The 17,964-nt window shown below is 46.6% G+C and overlaps 1 protein-coding gene across 3 annotated transcripts in view; it reads right to left on the reverse strand.

Annotated features, from left to right (window-relative positions):
* Positions 1 to 422: 422 nt before the first annotated feature.
* IL7R (interleukin 7 receptor) overlaps positions 423 to 17,964 on the reverse strand; it is a 64,249-nt gene continuing 46,707 nt past the window's right edge. For all 3 annotated transcript variants that reach the window (XM_056546624.1, XM_056546635.1, XM_056546643.1), the window contains exons 4-9: positions 15,607 to 15,764; positions 15,415 to 15,453; positions 14,804 to 14,978; positions 5,944 to 6,040; positions 5,130 to 5,202; positions 423 to 2,022 (exon numbers count right to left, since the gene is read on the reverse strand). In XM_056546624.1, coding sequence (XP_056402599.1) covers positions 1,585 to 2,022; positions 5,130 to 5,202; positions 5,944 to 6,040; positions 14,804 to 14,978; positions 15,415 to 15,453; positions 15,607 to 15,764 — 980 coding nt within the window. In that variant the 3' untranslated portion in view covers positions 423 to 1,584. The remainder of the gene's footprint in view (positions 2,023 to 5,129; positions 5,203 to 5,943; positions 6,041 to 14,803; positions 14,979 to 15,414; positions 15,454 to 15,606; positions 15,765 to 17,964) is intronic.

A 17,964-nucleotide genomic window follows, 5' to 3' on the forward strand; every position in this document is an offset into this window, starting at 1 on the left:
ATAGCACTGTACGCAGGATGCTCCTTAGCTCCCCCTAGTGGTGGCTAAAGTCTGTGTGAACTTCAAGACTCTGCTGAAGTTTTGGAGCTTTGTACAGGAAAACAGAGCTTCCAACACTATAAACATACTGTACATTAAGTATGACTTTTTTTTTCTATAACAAAACACAAAAAGGTTGCAAAGGAAAAACAGACCGACCAATCAGGTCATGGCTTTCCATTCACCCCCCAAAAATACATAAAAGTTGGAATCTGATTTATTCAATATAGGCCAGCGTTCCCTTACTTGTATGTCTCCAACTTTTGCAAAATCACAGCTCCCATCATGATATGAGTTGTAGTTTTGCAATTGCTGGAGAACCATGACACTAAGGGACATGACACTAAGGTTTTCTTTTTTTTTTGAGGGGGGGGGGGGGGGTGTTGCAGCAATTTAATACATTTTCCTGAATGGAAAATATTTATTAGCACTACAAGTGATAAGTGACCAGTTGGATTCCACCATTATATTTCCTTTCACCATTTGTGGTAACTCTGTTCTGTTATGCTCCATAGAAATGGTAATTTCACAGCACTGAACAATCTTACCACTAGGTAGCGAGTAATAGTCAAGTACTGAACGTGACTTAAAGGTGTACTCCACTGGAGAACTTTGTTTTATTAAATCAAGTGGTGCCAGAAAGTTAAACTGTCCAGAGTAGGAGTAATGCCCCATAGCAAACCTATCCTGCTCTGGACAGTTCCTAAAATGGACAGGGGTGTCAGCAGAGAGCACTGTGGTCAGTCAGAAAGAAAATTCAAAAAGAAAAGAACTTCCTGAGGAGCATACAGCAGCTGATAAGTACTGGAAGGGTTAAGATTTTTAAATAGAAGTAATTTACAAATCTGTATAACTTTCTGGCACCAGTTGGTTTAAAAAATAAAATGTTTTCCAGTGGAGTACCCCTTTAATGAACATTTGAGTGAGAACAAACGGCACTCCCTGAGTACAGGAGGGGTATTTTACAGCTCAATAAATGAAATCTAGGTAGGTTATTCTTACAAATGACCGTTAGCAGCTGATACGAAACATTCGGTGAGCATAAAGTAGTGGAGTGGTGGTCAGATTGTCTATGTGCATGAGAGTAATATCCATCATTTTCGCTTAGACCGTACATTAAAAGGTTATTCCGGCCAAAGATATCATATCCCCTAGGATAGGGGATAAGATGTCTGATAGCGGGGGGCCCGCCACGATCTCCGTGCACCACCTGCATTCTATGCAGGGCTGCATCTCCAGTCTCGGAAAGCTCTGCGTTTCCGGGACTGGATACGTGACGTCACGCCACAGCAGTCATGCCCCCTCCCATAGACATGAATTGAGGGGAGGTGGCGTGATGTGACGTCACGTCTCCAGTCCCAAAAACACTTTCCGAGACTGGAGACGGTGGTGCACGGAGATCGCGGGGGGTCTTAGACATCTTATCACCTATCCGGATAACCCCTTTAAACCTGTGATCCTAAAGTCAATGTATAAGTGATGGAAATTAACTCTGAACATTCTCGCTATATAAAGGTCCGCCCATAGACCATGCTGTAATAGAGATCAGAAAGTATTTTTAGGGACCTGCTTTACAGCACTGCTGGGTGTCTTGAAGGCGGACATAGCAATATAAATATCCTCCCAGCATAGTCTTCTTAGTCCGTTTTCTGGATGTTTTACAGCCACAGACGTGGTCCCATTGCTGCCATCACCGGATAGCAGTGTAACATCACCAGAAATGATGGGGTTCTCCGACCTGTCACCGCCATCGTCACCAATACCCTTACACTGTCCACTGTTATTTGTGTTAGCGGGGAATCCTCTGCTGCCCTCTGGAGGAGACAGATTGAAATGGAAAGGATGGATAGAGGGTTTCTCAATGAGGCTGTCCGTCATGCTGATCTCGTGGTTATCTTCTGGGATCTCTCGTGCTTTCATATAATCTATTATATTTATTGGAAGGATCTCACTGTAATCGGGATTGAAGCTTAAGGGCAGATTCTGTAGGACAAATCATAACAGAAATAAGTAAATATGTTATTTTATGGCACCAACATCTTCTGTTGTGCAGTACTGAGGAAGCACTTGCATGACTCCCCAGTCAGACGCACAGGAAGTCAACGTAAGGACTATGGGGGAGATTTATCAAAACCTGTGTAGAGAAGGAGTGGTGTAGTTGCCCATAGCAACCAATCAGCTTGCTTCTTTTATTTATAAAGAGACCTGGGAAAAATGAAAGAAGCGATCTGATTGGTTGCTATGGGCAACTGCACTGCTCTTCCTCTACTCAGGTTTTGATAAATCTCCCCCTATGTTCATATTTACAAGTTATTCTTAAAGGGATACTCGGCTACTAAACATCTTAACCCCTATCCAAAGGATAGGGGATAAGATGTCTGATCACAGAGGTCCCGCTGCTGGGGTCCCCTGCGACCACCCGTGGCAGTGGTTGTGATGTCACGGCCACGCCCCTCATGATGTCACACCACTCTCCCTCCATTCATGTCTACGGGAGGGGGCGTGTCAGCAGACATGCCCACTCCCATTGACATGAATAGAGCGTGTGTGGCATGACATCACAAGGGGGCATGGTCATGACATCACGATCACGGCCTCCAGCTCCGAGTGTTCTGAACAAAATGTTCAGAACGCTGGAGCATCGGAGTACCCCTTCAAAGTTTCCTTCAAAGTTTTCTACCATTTTGTGTATACAGCCACCATTCAGACCTACGTGTTTCCAAGAATAGGCAAAATATTAGTCCAGAGCAGCTTCGTGCAGGGTTATTCCATGCAGAAAGTAAAAGACATATTACAGTACCAAATGGAGTGACATGTTTCTAATACTGTACACACTCTTAGTTATAGTGATGTAGAGTGCGTACAGCACTTTAAATACGTCACTTAATTGCGTACTGTGATATGACTTTTCCTTTCTGCATAAAACAAACCTACATTACTTTTTCTGCAGTTGAAAATGAAGTGACACGTTTCACGCGCTGTGTGCGCTCTATGTCAGTAGTCCAACACTTGAAATGTGTAATTTTATGCAAAACAAAGTGACACATTTCAAATGCTGTACACTCTTACTGAGAGAGCTTACAGCACGTGAAACATGTCACCGTATTTTATACTGTGATTTGTCCTTTATATGAAGCATGGAATAAAGCTACATTCCTTTTTCTGCACAAAGCAGCCCTGGACTAATCTTTTGCCTATTGTAATCACCTGTTCCGTGTGTGTTTTGGAATTGGCTGAGCTGAATTTTTTTTCTATTTGGACTATGTGTTTCCAAGGTAACAGACTACAAACAAACCATATGTAGTCTGATCCTGCTGTTACTTTTTCTTTCTAGCTGTTCACTAGGGCTGGTGCAAGGATTTTTGCCACCCTAGGCGAAAGCTAATTTTGCCACCCCCCTCAATCCTGCCCATTGTCTCTGCCCTAACACTCCCCACCTTACTGCTGGGGTGACACACTGTAACAAACACCCTCCTTATGTAATCTCCTTACTACTGGGGTGATGCACTGGAACAAACCTCCTCCTCATGTAATCACCTTACTACTGGGTTCAAACACTATAACAACCCCCCTTCTTATGTAATCTTCTTATGACTGGGGTGACACACAGTGGCAAACGCTGGGGGGCATTGGGGGGAGTGGTGCTGGCTGTGAGTGTGTGGTTCGTATTGTGGCTGACTAAGTTGCAGCCACAGAGCAGCATCCCACCACCCCCGCCCCCCCCCCCCCCTGCCTCTCAAGAGGGCGCTCTAGGCGGCTGCCTATTTTGCCTTTAGGCAGAGCCGGACCTGCTGTTAGGTCTGTGAAGAAGCTGTATACACAACATCATGACAAATTTTTGCAAAGTTGTTTCATATTTTAACCTTTAATGCTTAGACTTCGAGGAGAAATTAAAGGGAAATAGTGTGGGCCAAACAATTATATAGTGTTGGGGCTGTGGTGAAATTAAAAAATTTAAAATAAAGCTATATTTATCTATCTCCAGTTCCCCTTTTACACCATCTATTTGTCTGTTTCTTGTCTCCACCACAACACCCAAACACCCCCCCCCCCCCCCACCGTCATGTGTACCTATTTTAGACACAAGACCTGTTGCCCAAGATCCAAGCTTTTGTCTCAGAAACATGCAGAAGAGTGAGGTTGGGGAAAAGAAGCAGATCTATGGGAGCTGCAGTGGAACCAGGGGGGACTGGGGGTAGATAAGTATAGCTTTTTTTTCTTGTTTAACCACAGCTCCAGCACAATATACATTTTGGATTCCTGCTGGAATGCTTCTTCAACCATGCACTTTTACTGACTTGCATTTGCTATACAGCTGAATACAATCTGTTGTTTCTAGCCCTTTAAAAACATGTACTGGGCTTTCTTTATGACTGGGTGGGGGTTGCAGGACTCACAGGTTTTCTCTATGAGTGGGTGAAGGAAGCAGGACTCAAAGGCTTTGTCTATGACGGGGCGGGGGAAGTAGGACTCACAGGCTTTGTCTATGATGGGGCAGGGGAAGCAGGACTCACAGGCTTTGTCTATGACGGGGCGGGGGAAGCAGGACTCACAGGCTTTGTCTATGACGGGGCAGGGGAAGCAGGACTCACAGGCTTTGTCTATGACGGGGCAGGGGAAGCAGGACTCACAAGCTTTGTCTATGACGGGGCGGGGGAAGCAGGACTCACAGACTTTGTCTATGATGGGACAGGGGAAGCAGGACTCACAGGCTTTGTCTATGATGGGACAGGGAAAGCAGGACTCACAGGCTTTGTCTATTAAGGAGGCGAGGGAAGCAGGACTCACAGGCTTTCTTTACGAGTGGGTGGAGGGAAGCAGGATTCACAGGTTCTGTTTTTCTGGTTCCCCCGACGCTCGTCACTTCTATCTGTTATGGAGTCAAGAGCTCAAAGCAGGATGTGGTCGCTCAGGCAACTGGCCGAGAACCAAATGCTTGTCTTGGAAACAGGCAGGTGAGGGACCAGAAGGAGACAAATAGGAGCTGCAGCGGACTCACAGGCTTTCTCTTTGAGTGAGTGGAGGAAGAAGGAGGGGCAGGGGAAGCAGACTTTCTCAGTGGGTAAGCATGATGTCGAGCAGTGCCATACCTGGTTTGGCTTGTTGAGGAACTTCTCCAGTGTTTTTTTATCTGGAATTTCTGGCCACACAAGAGGCTTAATTCTGTAAATGTAACATTAAAGATTGTTATTTCTTCTTGGAAAAATGGCAGATACTTCACAATACAACATAGGACACAGACAGAATAGTTAAATGGGCACTGTCACTTAAAAACAAAAAACTTTTGGCATGTGGTGGAAGTTGATAAAAAGTCAGAAGTTTTGATCAGTGTAGGTCTGGGATTTCAGACCCCAACTAATCGCTAAAATGAGAAGCTAGCTTTGTGCCACATGACTGAGATAGACTCCCAATATAAGTCCATGGGACGGTTTCAGTTGCACGTTCAGCCATGTACTTCTTTCTCTGATTGTTCTACCGATCGTTGGGGTCTTTTGACCTCTATCTGACTTTTCAAAAGTTTTTAAAGTGACAGGTACCCTTTTATTGGTTCAATCACCATGTACATACCAAAAATTAATGAAAGGAGCAGCCTCACTAAAACAATGTATTATTGTTGTATTAGGCCCTCGGGGGTGGGGCTGACAAAGGAATTCAGAGAACACCAATGACAGAATAGTTTGTCATGCTCCACCCCTGAGGAATAAAATCTTGTATCTCTATAGCTGTAAGGAGGGAAGCAGAAGCAGTGGATTTGAAGCCCTGTTCTAGTAAATTTTAGCTCTGACCCCAGAGAAAAAAATTGGGACCAATTTAGATTAAGTAAAATGAAGTGATATATTCCTGACCTCAACCAATAGATATAACATACAGTATATAATGTGCATAGACGTTTTATTTACTTACTTTTTTTCCCAAAATACAGCAATTAATATAACGATGAAGAACAAGAAAACGGAGAAGCCTATACTTAAAGCGATAGATATAGTATTATTCACATATTCTATGGAAAAAATAAACAAGAGGCAAGTAAATAACAGATGTATTGTACATTGGTCAGTGTTTTACATTTTAAAGCAAATCTGTCATCGGTATCACCCGCACTAACCTGTCATAATCTAGGTGATACTGGGTGATACTGATCAAAATGATACTTACAATGTCATGGCCCAGCCGCTGCACCGTTATCACATTTTTTTAATGTAAATTAGATCCTTGGGGCATGGGCGGAGCTAGGACCAGAGCCCTGGGCACCACACGTGATCTGCTGCCGACCGCCTGGGTCATCAATATGCACGGCCTCCCTCCTTGCTCTAGCTGCCTCATGAGGCTGAGACTGACGCCGCCTCCGGGTGTACTCTGGTAGTGGTACATGCGCCGTGCCGCAAGTGCAGGGAGGGAGGGCGTGAATATTGATGAGTCGGGGCGAAGCGCCCGTCAAGCAGAAGATGACGCGGGGTGCCCGAAGCTCCGGTCCTAGCTCTCCCCATGCCCCAAGGACCTCATTTACATAAAAAGAAAAACAGCGCTAACGGCGCAACGGCTGGGCCATTCAGGACATTGTAAGTATCATTTTAATCAATATCACCCGCACTACAAGCCTGTATGACAGGTTAGTGCGGGTGATACTGATGACAGATTTGCTTTAAGCGTATCTGTCAGATCCCATAAAGAAAAGTATTGATATGTTACCTAATCCTGACCATGTACATCTACTTTTTATTCCTCCATCACCTATATTTATTATAAAAATCCCTCTTTTCATTAGCTCACAGTGTTAGAAATCCTCTCAGGGGAAGGGGGAGTGTCCCACCCTTGTGGTGGGAGGTGATTGGGGTGTGGTGAGAGGTGATTGGGGTGTGGTGAGAGGTGATTGGTGTGTGGTAGGAGGGGGCGTGTGCCTCCTTGTGGAGGTGGGAGGTGATTGATGTATGGTAGGAGGGGGGGGGGTGTCTCTTCCTTGTGGTGGTGGGAGGTGATTGGCGTATTGTTGGAGGGGGTGTGTCCCTCCTTGTGGAGGTGGGAGGTGATTGGTGTGTCTGCTCATGCAGCCTGAGGCTTCTGCAGGACTGGTTAGTGTCCCAGTTGGTATGGGGACCCCTAGTGGTGGGATTTTCAGAGTCCGATTTCTTCATTAAATATTCAAACATTTTTAAACAACCAGATTACAAAAGGTCTTTCATTTTCATCAGTACCACATATAAAAAGTTTTTGGATTTGACAACGCCCATTTAAAGGGTTTATTTACCTGTAAGCACAGCCTTAATGTTAATATTCCAATATCTTCTATATAGAATAATAAATGACTGACCAATGTATATTCTATGTACACTATATGTAGTCTGACTATATTTTCTGAAGATAAAAATGGGGTAGTAAAATTGGTACTGCATTATATATAGTTGTAGGCGCCTATACTGCCTCCATATATAGTAAAGGGCTCCTCTGTGTCCCCATATAGTATATATAGTAGGCCCCATCTCCTTATGCTCTTATATATTGTAGTAGTTAGGTGATCTCCCCCCACAGACAAAATACCCCCAGTGGCCCAACCATACTGCCCCACTGATTCAGTGCACCATTCCTCCTCTGGCCTAGAGGAACAATGGAGCACTGAAGCTGACATCCCTGTGACTCCTCCAGGGTCCAAGTCGGGGTCTAGGCTCGCGCTCTCCTGACGTCCCCCCGTTTCGCTCCTCAGGGCATGATTTCAGGGGTGTCCCCACAAGTACCCACAGCCACTGCTCACTGACAACTACTGACTGACCACAGTGCCCAGTGCCTGAGAGTTGCTATCCGCCCCCTTCTACCCTAGACCATCTGGGAATAAATTATTATTATGACCATGTAGCCTAGACCACCAGAGAATACATGATTACTACCTCAGTTTGCCTTAGACCGCTAAGGAATGCATTATTACTGTAACGCCGAGCGCTCCGGGTCCCGCTGCTTCCCCGGAGCGCTCGCGGCGTTACTCTGCTTGCAGTGCTCCGGTCAGCACTGCTGACCGAGAGCGCTGCTACCCTGTCACCGGAGGGGATGCGATCCGCGGTACGGGACGTGCCCGCTCACGGATCGCATCCCATGTCTCTTCTCACCTGCTCCGTCCTTCCTCTGTCCCATACCGGCACGCGCGGCCCCACTCTCTAGGGCGCGCGCGCGCCGGCTCTCTGAAATTTAAAGGGCCAGTGCACCACTAATTGGTGCCTGGCCCAATCTAGTCCAATCACTGTTTTCCCTATAAAACATCACTTCCTCTTCCTGTCCCTGCCGGATCTTGTTGCCTAATGCCTAGTGAAAGCGTTCCAGTGTGTCCTTGCCTGTGTTTCCAGAATTCCTCTGCTGTTGCCCCTGACTACGAACCTTGCTACCTGCCCTGACCTTTCTGCTACGTCTGACCTTGCCTTGTCCTTTTGTACCGCGCCATCTCAGCAGCCAGAGAGGTTGAGTCGTTACCGGGTGGAACGACCTGGGGGTTACCTGCCGCAGCAAGTCCATCCCGCTTTGCGGCGGGCTCTGGTGAATACCAGTAACCCCTTAGACTCCGTTCCCCTGGTACGGCCCACCCCATCACCTCTCTGGTACAGAGGATCCACTTCCAGTGTCCTCACCCTCCGCCAACCCGGATCCTGACAGTAGATCCGGCCATGGATTCCGCTGAGGTGCCGATACCTAGCCTTGGAGACCTTACCTCCGTTGTGGCCCAACAGTCTCAACAGGTAGTCCAACAAGGACATCAGTTGTCACAACTGACTGCAATGGTTCAGCAACTTCTGCCTCTACAGCCATCTTCTCCGCAGTTCCTCAACTGCAAGCTGCCGCTTCCAGCACCAGAGTTCTCTTCCGGATAAGTTTGATGGGGACTCTAAGTTGTGCCGTGGCTTCCTGACCCAGTGTTCTTTGCACTTGGAGCTGTTGGCTGACCAATTTCCCACGGAACGGTCAAAGGTGGCATTCGTGGTCAGCTTATTCTCTGGAAAGGCGTTGTCTTGGGCCACTCTGCTTTGGGACCGCAACGATCCTACCACCGCTTCAGTCCGGACCTTCTTCTCAGAAATACGCTCTGTCTTTGAGGAACCAGCCCGGGTTTCTTCAGCCGAGACAGCTTTGTTGAATCTTGTTCAAGGAAAATCTACAGTGGGCGATTACGCCATTCAGTTCCGGACTCTTGCCTCAGAATTAGCCTGGAATAATGAGGCTCTCTGCGCGACCTTCAAGAAAGGTTTATCCAGCCACATCAAAGATGTTCTGGCCGCACGAGAGATACCCTCAACCCTGTCTGAACTAATCCATTTGGCCACCCGCATTGATATGCGTTTTTCAGAAAGGCGACAGGAGCTACGCCAAGAAAAGGATCTCGTTCACACCAGGCGGTTTCCCCGCCCAACGCCTCTCTTTCAGTATCCGCTGCAACCTGTGACTGTGCCTTCCGCCAAGGAGGCTATGCAAGTGGATCGGTCTCGCCTGACCCAACTTGAGAGGACTCGCCGCAGGAATGAGAACCTTTGCCTTTACTGTGCGAGCTCCGAGCATTTCCTGAAGGACTGTCCTATTCGTCCTCCGCGTCTGGGAAGACGCACGCACCTAGTAAACGTGGGAGAGGCGTTACTGGGTATGGATTCTACCTCTCCACGCTTAACTATTTCTGTATGGATTTGTTTGCCTGCTAAATCTGCCTTTTCTGCCATGGCCTTTCTGGACTCTGGTTCAACAGGTAACTTCATTGAGGCCTCATTAGTCAACAGATTCAACATCCCTGTGACCCGTCTCGACAAGCTTCTCTTCATTTCTTCTGTGAGCGAACAGAATCTGGACTGTACCGTGTGCTGTCGCACAGTGCCCTTGCGCATGAACGTAGGTGTCCTCCATCATGAGGAGATTGAATTTTTTGTGCTTCCCAACTGTACTTCTGAAGTTCTACTAGGCTTGCCTTGGCTCCAGCTCCACTCTCCTACTCTCGACTGGTCTTCTGGGGACATTAGAAGTTGGGGTCCTACCTGTCACCAGCAATGCTTTAAGACCTTAACCATCAGTCAAGTAACTGTCGCTTCTTCTCTGACAGGCCTGCCTAAGGCCTACCAGGACTTTTGTAAAAAGAGGTCTTACCACCACACAGACCCTTTGACTGCCCTATTGACTTGCTTCCTGGTACTTCTCCACCGCGTGGCAGGATTTATCCTCTCTCTGCCCCCAGAGACCGAAGCCATGTCCGAGTATGTTCAAGAAAATCTAAATAAAGGATTTATCAGAAAATCTTCGTCTCCTGCTGGAGCAGGGTTCTTCTTCGTTGCTAAGAAAAATGGAACCCTACGTCCATGCATCGATTACTGCGGTTTAAATAAAATTACCCGTAAGAACCGTTATCCACTCCCCCTTATCTCTGAACTGTTTGACCGTCTGCGGGGAGCGAAAATTTTTACCAAACTCGTATACGTGAAGGAGATGAGTGGAAAACTGCATTCAACACCCGTGACGGACATTTTGAGTATCTTGTCATGCCTTTCGGCCTTTGCAAAGCCCCAGCAGTTTTCCAGGACTTTGTCAATGAAATTTTTCGTGACATGCTATATACCTGTGTAGTAGTCTACCTGGATGACATTCTTATTTTTTCTTCTAACCCTGAGGAACATCGCCTCCATGTCCGTCAGGTGTTACAGCACCTACGCAAAAATCACCTTTATGCTAAGATTGAAAAGTGTCTCTTTGAACGCAGTAGTCTACCTTTCTTTGGTTACATTGTTTCCAGCCAAGGCATTCAAATGGATCCTGACAAACTCTCTGCGGTTCTGGATTGGCCACGCCCCTCTGGATTGCGAGCTATCCAACGCTTCCTTGGGTTTGCTAACTACTATCGTCAATTTATTCCTCACTTCTCCACCATCGTTGCACCTATTGTAGCATTGACCAAAAAAGATGCGAACCCGAGGTCCTGACCATCTATGGCGGAGGAGGCCTTTAATCTGCTCAATGCTGCCTTCGCTTCTGCACCTGTTCTGTCCAGGCCTGACCCCTCGAAGCCTTTTAGCCTCGAAGTAGATGCTTTTTCTGTCGGTGCCGGTGCCGTTTTAACTCAAAAGACCACTACTGGGAAAAATCGCACGTGTGGCTTTTTCTCCGAGACCTTCTCTTCTGCAGAAAAAAATTATTCGATTGGAGATCGTGAGCTTTTAGCTATTAAATTGGCACTCGAGGAGTGGAGACATCTTTTAGAGGGGTCCCTGCATCCCATCATCATTTACACAGACCATAAAAATTTATCGTATCTCCAGACTGCCCAGCGATTAAATCCTCGCCAAGCTAGATGGACATTGTTTTTTGCCCACTTCAATTTTGAAATTAATTTTCGTCTAGCCGACAAGAACGTTCCACCGATGTTTCCGAATCTGAAGCCCCTCCACAGCACATAATACCTCCTGAGTGTCTCATCTCCTCCGCTCCTACCACTCTTGTGCAAGTTCCTCCGGGGAAGACTTTTGTACCTCCACGCCTTCGCCTCAAGATTCTTAAATGGGGTCACTCTTCTCTTTTGGCAGGACATGCTGGTGTCAAGAAGTCGGAGCAGTTGATTTCCAGAAGGATGTGACTGATTGTGTTCGGGCTTGTACTACCTGTGCCCGTGACAAGACTCCTCACCAGAAGCCGGCAGGTCTCTTCCTTCCTTTACCTGTACCTGAACAGCCATGGTCCCATATTGCTATGGACTTCATCACCGATCTGCCACCATCCTGCAATAATACAGTCATCTGGGTGGTCATTGATCGTTTTTCTAAAATGGCTCATTTTGTTCCTCTGCCGGGTCTTCCTTCTGCGCCACAATTGGCGAAACAATTTTTTCTTCATATTTTTTGCTTCCACGGGCTTCCCACGCACATCGTCTCAGACAGAGGCGTCCAATTTGTTTCTAAATTTTGGAGGGCACTCTGCAGTCAATTAAAAATCAAACTAAATTTTTCTTCTGCTTACCACCCTCAATCCAACGGCTTTCTGCTAAGTACATTCGATTCCGTGTACCCAGTTACAAGTTAGGCCCCCGATTTTTAGGGTCTTTCAAAGTCAAAAAACAAATCAACCCTGTCTCTTACCAACTTCATCTGCCCTCCTCTCTCCGTATTCTGAAGTCTTTCCATGTCTCTCTACTCAAACCTGTTGTTCTTAACCGCTATTCTCCCAAAGTCACTCTTCCTGCTCCTGTCTCTGGATCCTCTGATATCTTCTCTGTGAAAGAGATCCTCGCCTCCAGGGTTGTCCGAGGTAAAAGATTTTTTCTCGTTGATTGGGAGAATTGTGGCCCCGAAGAGAGGTCTTGGGAACCTGAGGTCAATATCCTTGACAAGGAACTCATTCGTAAATTTCTGGGTTCCAAAAAGAAGGGGAGACCCAAGGGGGGGTACTGTAACGCCGAGCGCTCCGGGTCCTGCTGCTTCCCCGGAGTGCTCGCGGCATTACTCTGCTTGCAGCGCTCCGGTTAGCGCTGCTGACCGAGAGCGCTGCTACCATGTCACCGGAGGGGATGCGATCCGCGGGACCGGACGTGCCCGTTCACGGATTGCATCCCATGTCTCTTCTCACCTGCTCCGTCCTTCCTCTGTCCCATCCCGGCACGCCCGGCCTCGCTCTCTAGGGCGCGTGCGCGCCGGCTCTCTGAAATTTAAAGGGCCAGTGCACCAATAATTGGTGCCTGGCCCAATCTAGTCCAATCACTGTTTTCCCTATAAAACATCACTTCCCCTTCCTGTCCCTGCCGGATCTTGTTGCCTAGTGCCTAGTGAAAGCGTTCCAGTGTGTCCTTGCCTGTGTTTCCAGAAACTCTGCTGTTGCCCCTGACTACGAACCTTGCCGCCTGCCCTGACCTTTCTGCTACCTTGCCTAGCCTTGTCCTTTTGTACCGCGCCATCTCAGCCGCCAGAGAGGTTGAGTCGCTACCGGGTGGAACGACCTGGGGGTTACCTGCCGCAGCAAGTCCATCCCGCTTTGCGGCGGGCTCTAGTGAATACCAGTAACCCCTTAGACTCTGTTCCCATGGTACGGCCCACGCCATCACCTCTCTGGTACAGAGGATCCACTTCCAGTGTCCTCACCCTCCGCCAACCCGGATCCTGACAATTACCACCCTCTTCTTCCCTAGACCATCAAGGAATAAATGATTATCACCCCTTTCTACCCTAGACCATAAGGGAATAAATTATTATTACCCCCATCTACTCTAGACTACCAGGGAATAAATGATTACCACCCCTGTTTATCCTATATCACAAGGGAATCACCCCAGTCTACCTTAGACAACTAGGAAATAAATTGTTACCATCCTTGTCTACCCTAGACCACCAGGGAAAAAATTATTACCACCTCTGTCTACCCTAGATTACCAGGGAATAAATGATTGCCATCCCCTCTACTCTAGACCACCAGGGATTAAATTATTGCCACCCCTTTCTATCCTAAACCACCAGGGAATAAAGAATTACCATACTCTCTACCTTAGACCACCAGGGAATAAATAATTACTACCCCCATCTACCCTAGATCCACAAGAAATAAATTATTACCCTCCCCCATGTACCCTAGACCACTAAGGAATAAAAGATTACCACCCATCATCCATCCTAGACCACCAGGGAAAAATTATTACCACCCTTCATCTATCCTAGACCACCAAGGAACAAATTATTACCCCCCTTCATCCATCCTAGACCACCAGGGAATAATGATTAACACCCTCTATCTTTCCTAGACACCAGGGGAATAAATGATTACCACCCTTCATCTATCCTAGACCACCAGGGAATAAATGATTACCACCCTTCATCTATCTTAGACCACCAGGGAATAAATTATTACCACCCTTCATCTATCCTAGACCACCAGGGAACAAATGATTACCTCCATTCATCTATCCAAGACCACCAGCGAATAAATGATTACCACCCTTCAACTATTTTAGACCACCAAGGAATAGATAATTACCACCCTCCATCTATCCTAGACCACAAAGGAATAAATGGTTATCACCCTTCATCTATCCTAGACCACCAGGGAATACATTATTTCCAACCTTCATCTATCCTAGACCACCAGGGAATAAATAATTACCACCCTCCATCTTTCCTAGACCTCCAAGGAATAAATGATTACCACCCTCCATGTATCCTAGACCACCAGGAAATAAATGATTACCACCCTCCGTGTATCTTAGACCACCAGGAAATAAATGATTACCACCCTCCATGTATCTTAGACCACCAGGAAATAAATAATTACCACCCTCCATGTATCTTAGACCACCAGGAAATAAATTATTACCACCCTCCATGTATCCTAGACCACCAGGAAATAAATGATTACCACCCTCCATGTATTTTAGACCACTGTAAATAAATGATTACCACCCTTCATCTATCCTAGACCACCAGGAAATAAATGATTACCACCCTCCATGTATCCTAGACCACCAGGAAATAAATGATTACCACCCTCCATGTATCCTAGACCACCAGGAAATAAATGATTACCACCCTCCATGTATTTTAGACCACTGTAAATAAATGATTACCACCCTTCATCTATCCTAGACCACCAGTAAATAAATGATTACCACCCTCCATGTATCCTAGACCACCAGGAAATAAATGATTACCACCCTCCATGTATCCTAGACCACCAGGAAATAAATGATTACCACCCTTCATGTATCCTAGACCCAGCCCCAACATCTGGTAATCAGAAATGTGTGATCCTCACTGGAAAGATATTATCATTTTGTTTTTACCGGTATCAGTTACTGGTTCCTGTTCTGTCCAGAATGTTGTTATTGGGCTCCATGGGCTCCAGAAGCCATCATAGAATCCTCCCGTAGGGATAGATCTGACTCTTGCCTCATATTTTGTAGAATATTCTAGATTTCTCTTTGGAATGTGCAGGTCACGTTCTGTAGTTTTAAAATACTAAATGATAAGGATAGAAAGGTTTTAGGAAATACTTTTATATTTTTAAATAAAAATAGTTTACAAATCTGTAAAAAAAAAAAATGGGACCAGTTGATTTGAATTTTTTTTATTTCTTTCGGGGGTACCCCTTTGATACTTTTTTGCACCAGTCAGAACTGCCTTAAATTGTTACAGATTTCTTTGCAGAATCCAAATGGGAAAAAAGGCTCCGCCGAATTATGTGCCAAAGAAAGAAGCATATACTGTGTCGGCAGGTAAGAACCATTTGGCCCATCTAGTCTGCCGAATGCTCCAAAACGATGTGCCAAAAACTGCAAAGAAAATGCCTGTGTGAATCCATTCTGATGGACGTAAAGCCAGGAACATCTTGGCTTAGTTAGCAGGACCCGGGGATGTGTTATCTGATGTGTAACAGCTGGATTTCTATACTTACCACCTTGTAGCTTCCGATGTTAGAGATTTCATTACAGTCCTGCAGGGTATAAATACATCAATTTACTGACGGCTCCCCAGGTATTAGTATTGCCATACAGTACTTCCAAATTCATGAATCTTTGTAGTATGCTATAGTTACTTGTTATTATCCTAAAGGTCATCCTGCTAAACCCATAAGGACTCCACTTACCGGCCATGGCATTCCTTCCTTCCGTAGAACAATTTCATGGCACATTCGTTTTCCTAGATATTCTGACTCGATATCATATGTCAAAAAGATGTTGAGCTCATATTCCATTAAATATCTATTGTAGGTAATTGTTACATCATACGGACTGTCGGGAATCGCTGTGAAAATTAGAAGAAAAGGTCCATGTAAAGAGACTAACACAAAGACTGTGACCAACAGCAGCAACTATCACTATAAAATCTATATAGAGTTCACTGTGGTTGGATACAATATGCCAATGCAGGTAAAGCCTATAAGTTATACCTATACAGGCGTACAAACAATGCTGGAACCGGGAGCTCGTGATGTCATAACCCCGCCCGATCATGACATCACGCCCCACCCCCTCAATGCAAGTCTATGGGAGGGGGCGTGACTGCTGTCACGCCCCCTCCCATAGACTTGCATTGAGGGGGCGGGGCGTGACGGCATGAGGGGGCGAGGCTATGACATCACGAGCTCCCGGCTCCAGCGTTCGGAACAGTGTGTTTCAAACGCTGATCAGCGGAGTATCCCTTTAATAATAAGACAGTATGCAGTATACTACTAGACAGGGCTAGACTAGGGACTGTAGGCAGATGGGATTTTATCAATTACCTCTAAGTGTATGTAGGGGATTAGTGGATCCCAATAAGGGTGCTGCAGTATTTCGGTGGGGAAGATGTTGACAGGATTGACTATTATGCCCATGGCTCAGCACTGTCACAAATGTCCTAGCGCATCCTAGGCTGTGAGGTCTTGAGGCCGCAGGTAGGCAAGGTGTTAAAGGGGTAGTCCAGTGGTGAAAAACTTATCACCTATCCTAAGGATAGGGGATAAGTTTGAGATCGCGGGGGGTCCGACCGCTGGGGCCCCCTGCGATCTCTCTGTACGGGGCTCTCTGGCCAGATAGCGGGTGTCGACCCCCGCACGAAGCGGCAGCCAACATGCCCCCTCAATACATCTCTATGGCAGAGCCGGAGATTGCCGAAGGCAGCGCTTTGGCTCTGCCATAGAGTTGTATTGAGGGGGCGTGTCGGCCGCCGCTTCGAGCGGAGGTCGACACGCCCCTTCCCGCGGGCTGTCGGGGCTCCGTACAGGAGATCGTGGGGGGCCCCAGCGGTCGGACCCCCCGCGATCTGCAACTTATCCCCTATCCTTAGGATAGGGGATAAGTTGTTCACCACTGGGTCACCACTGGACTACTCCTTTAAAGTCCACACAGCTCAGATAGGCACTAAGGAGATGCAGGGTGAATTTAGGGAAGCTTATTGGGACTTGTAGTTGCAGTTGTATAGACTGATGCAGCCACGCTTGAATTTAGTAATTGACAGACTTGACTGACTACTTGGACTGGACTAGACTTCAGTGTAATCCCCACTATGTTTAGGTCCTACTGTTGGCTTTGACTTTCACCCATGGTGCAGGGGTTAACTTGAAGTAGAAACATTCTAGGATCCTTCAGGATCACCAGACATACTCCTCAGACTTCTCTTCACTGTACCTCAGCTACAAGAGCACAAAAGCGAGAGCTGAACCCTGACCTCACTATATAAGGGGGACAATTTAGAGAGATCCCATTGAGCAGATAAGTCACCTGTTCACCACTGCATACTCCCCATAACAAAGGTTACTTGACAACAATAGATTTCTTAAGGCAACAGTGCATATAAAACAGTGCATATCACGGCGGGCCCGACGTCATAGTGAAGCCGGGACCCGCCTCTAATAGCGCGCAGCGCCGATCGCGACGCCGCGCGCTATTAACCGTTTAGCCGCACGCTCAGAGCTGAGCCGCACGGTTAAAAGTGAAACCGAAAGTGGCCGGCTAGCTCAGTCGGGCTGTTCGGGATAACCGCGGCTAATCGCGGCATCCCGAACAGCTGACAGGACAGCGGGAGGGTCCCTACCTGCCTCCTCGCTGTCTGATCGCCGAATGACTGCTCAGTGCCTGAGATCCAGGCATGAGCAGTCATGCGGCAGAATCGTTGATCACTGGTTTCTTATGAGAAACCAGTGATCAATGATGAAGATCAGTGTGTGCAGTGTTATAGGTCCCTATGGGATAACAAAGATCAGTGTGTGCAGTGTTATAGGTCCCTATGGGACCTATAACACTGCAAAAAAAAAAGTGGAAAAAAAAAGTGAATAAAGATCATTTAACTCCTCCCCTATTAAAAGTTTGAATCACCCCCCTTTTCCAATAAAAAAAAAAAACACAGTGTAAATAAAAATAAAAATAAACATATATGGTATCACCGCGTGCGGAAATGTCCGAATTATAAAAATATATCATTAATTAAACCGCTCGGTCAATAGCGTGCGCGCAAAAAAATTCCA

Source organism: Hyla sarda, chromosome 1 (genome assembly GCF_029499605.1).
Source record: "Hyla sarda isolate aHylSar1 chromosome 1, aHylSar1.hap1, whole genome shotgun sequence".
NCBI lineage: Eukaryota > Metazoa > Chordata > Amphibia > Anura > Hylidae > Hyla > Hyla sarda.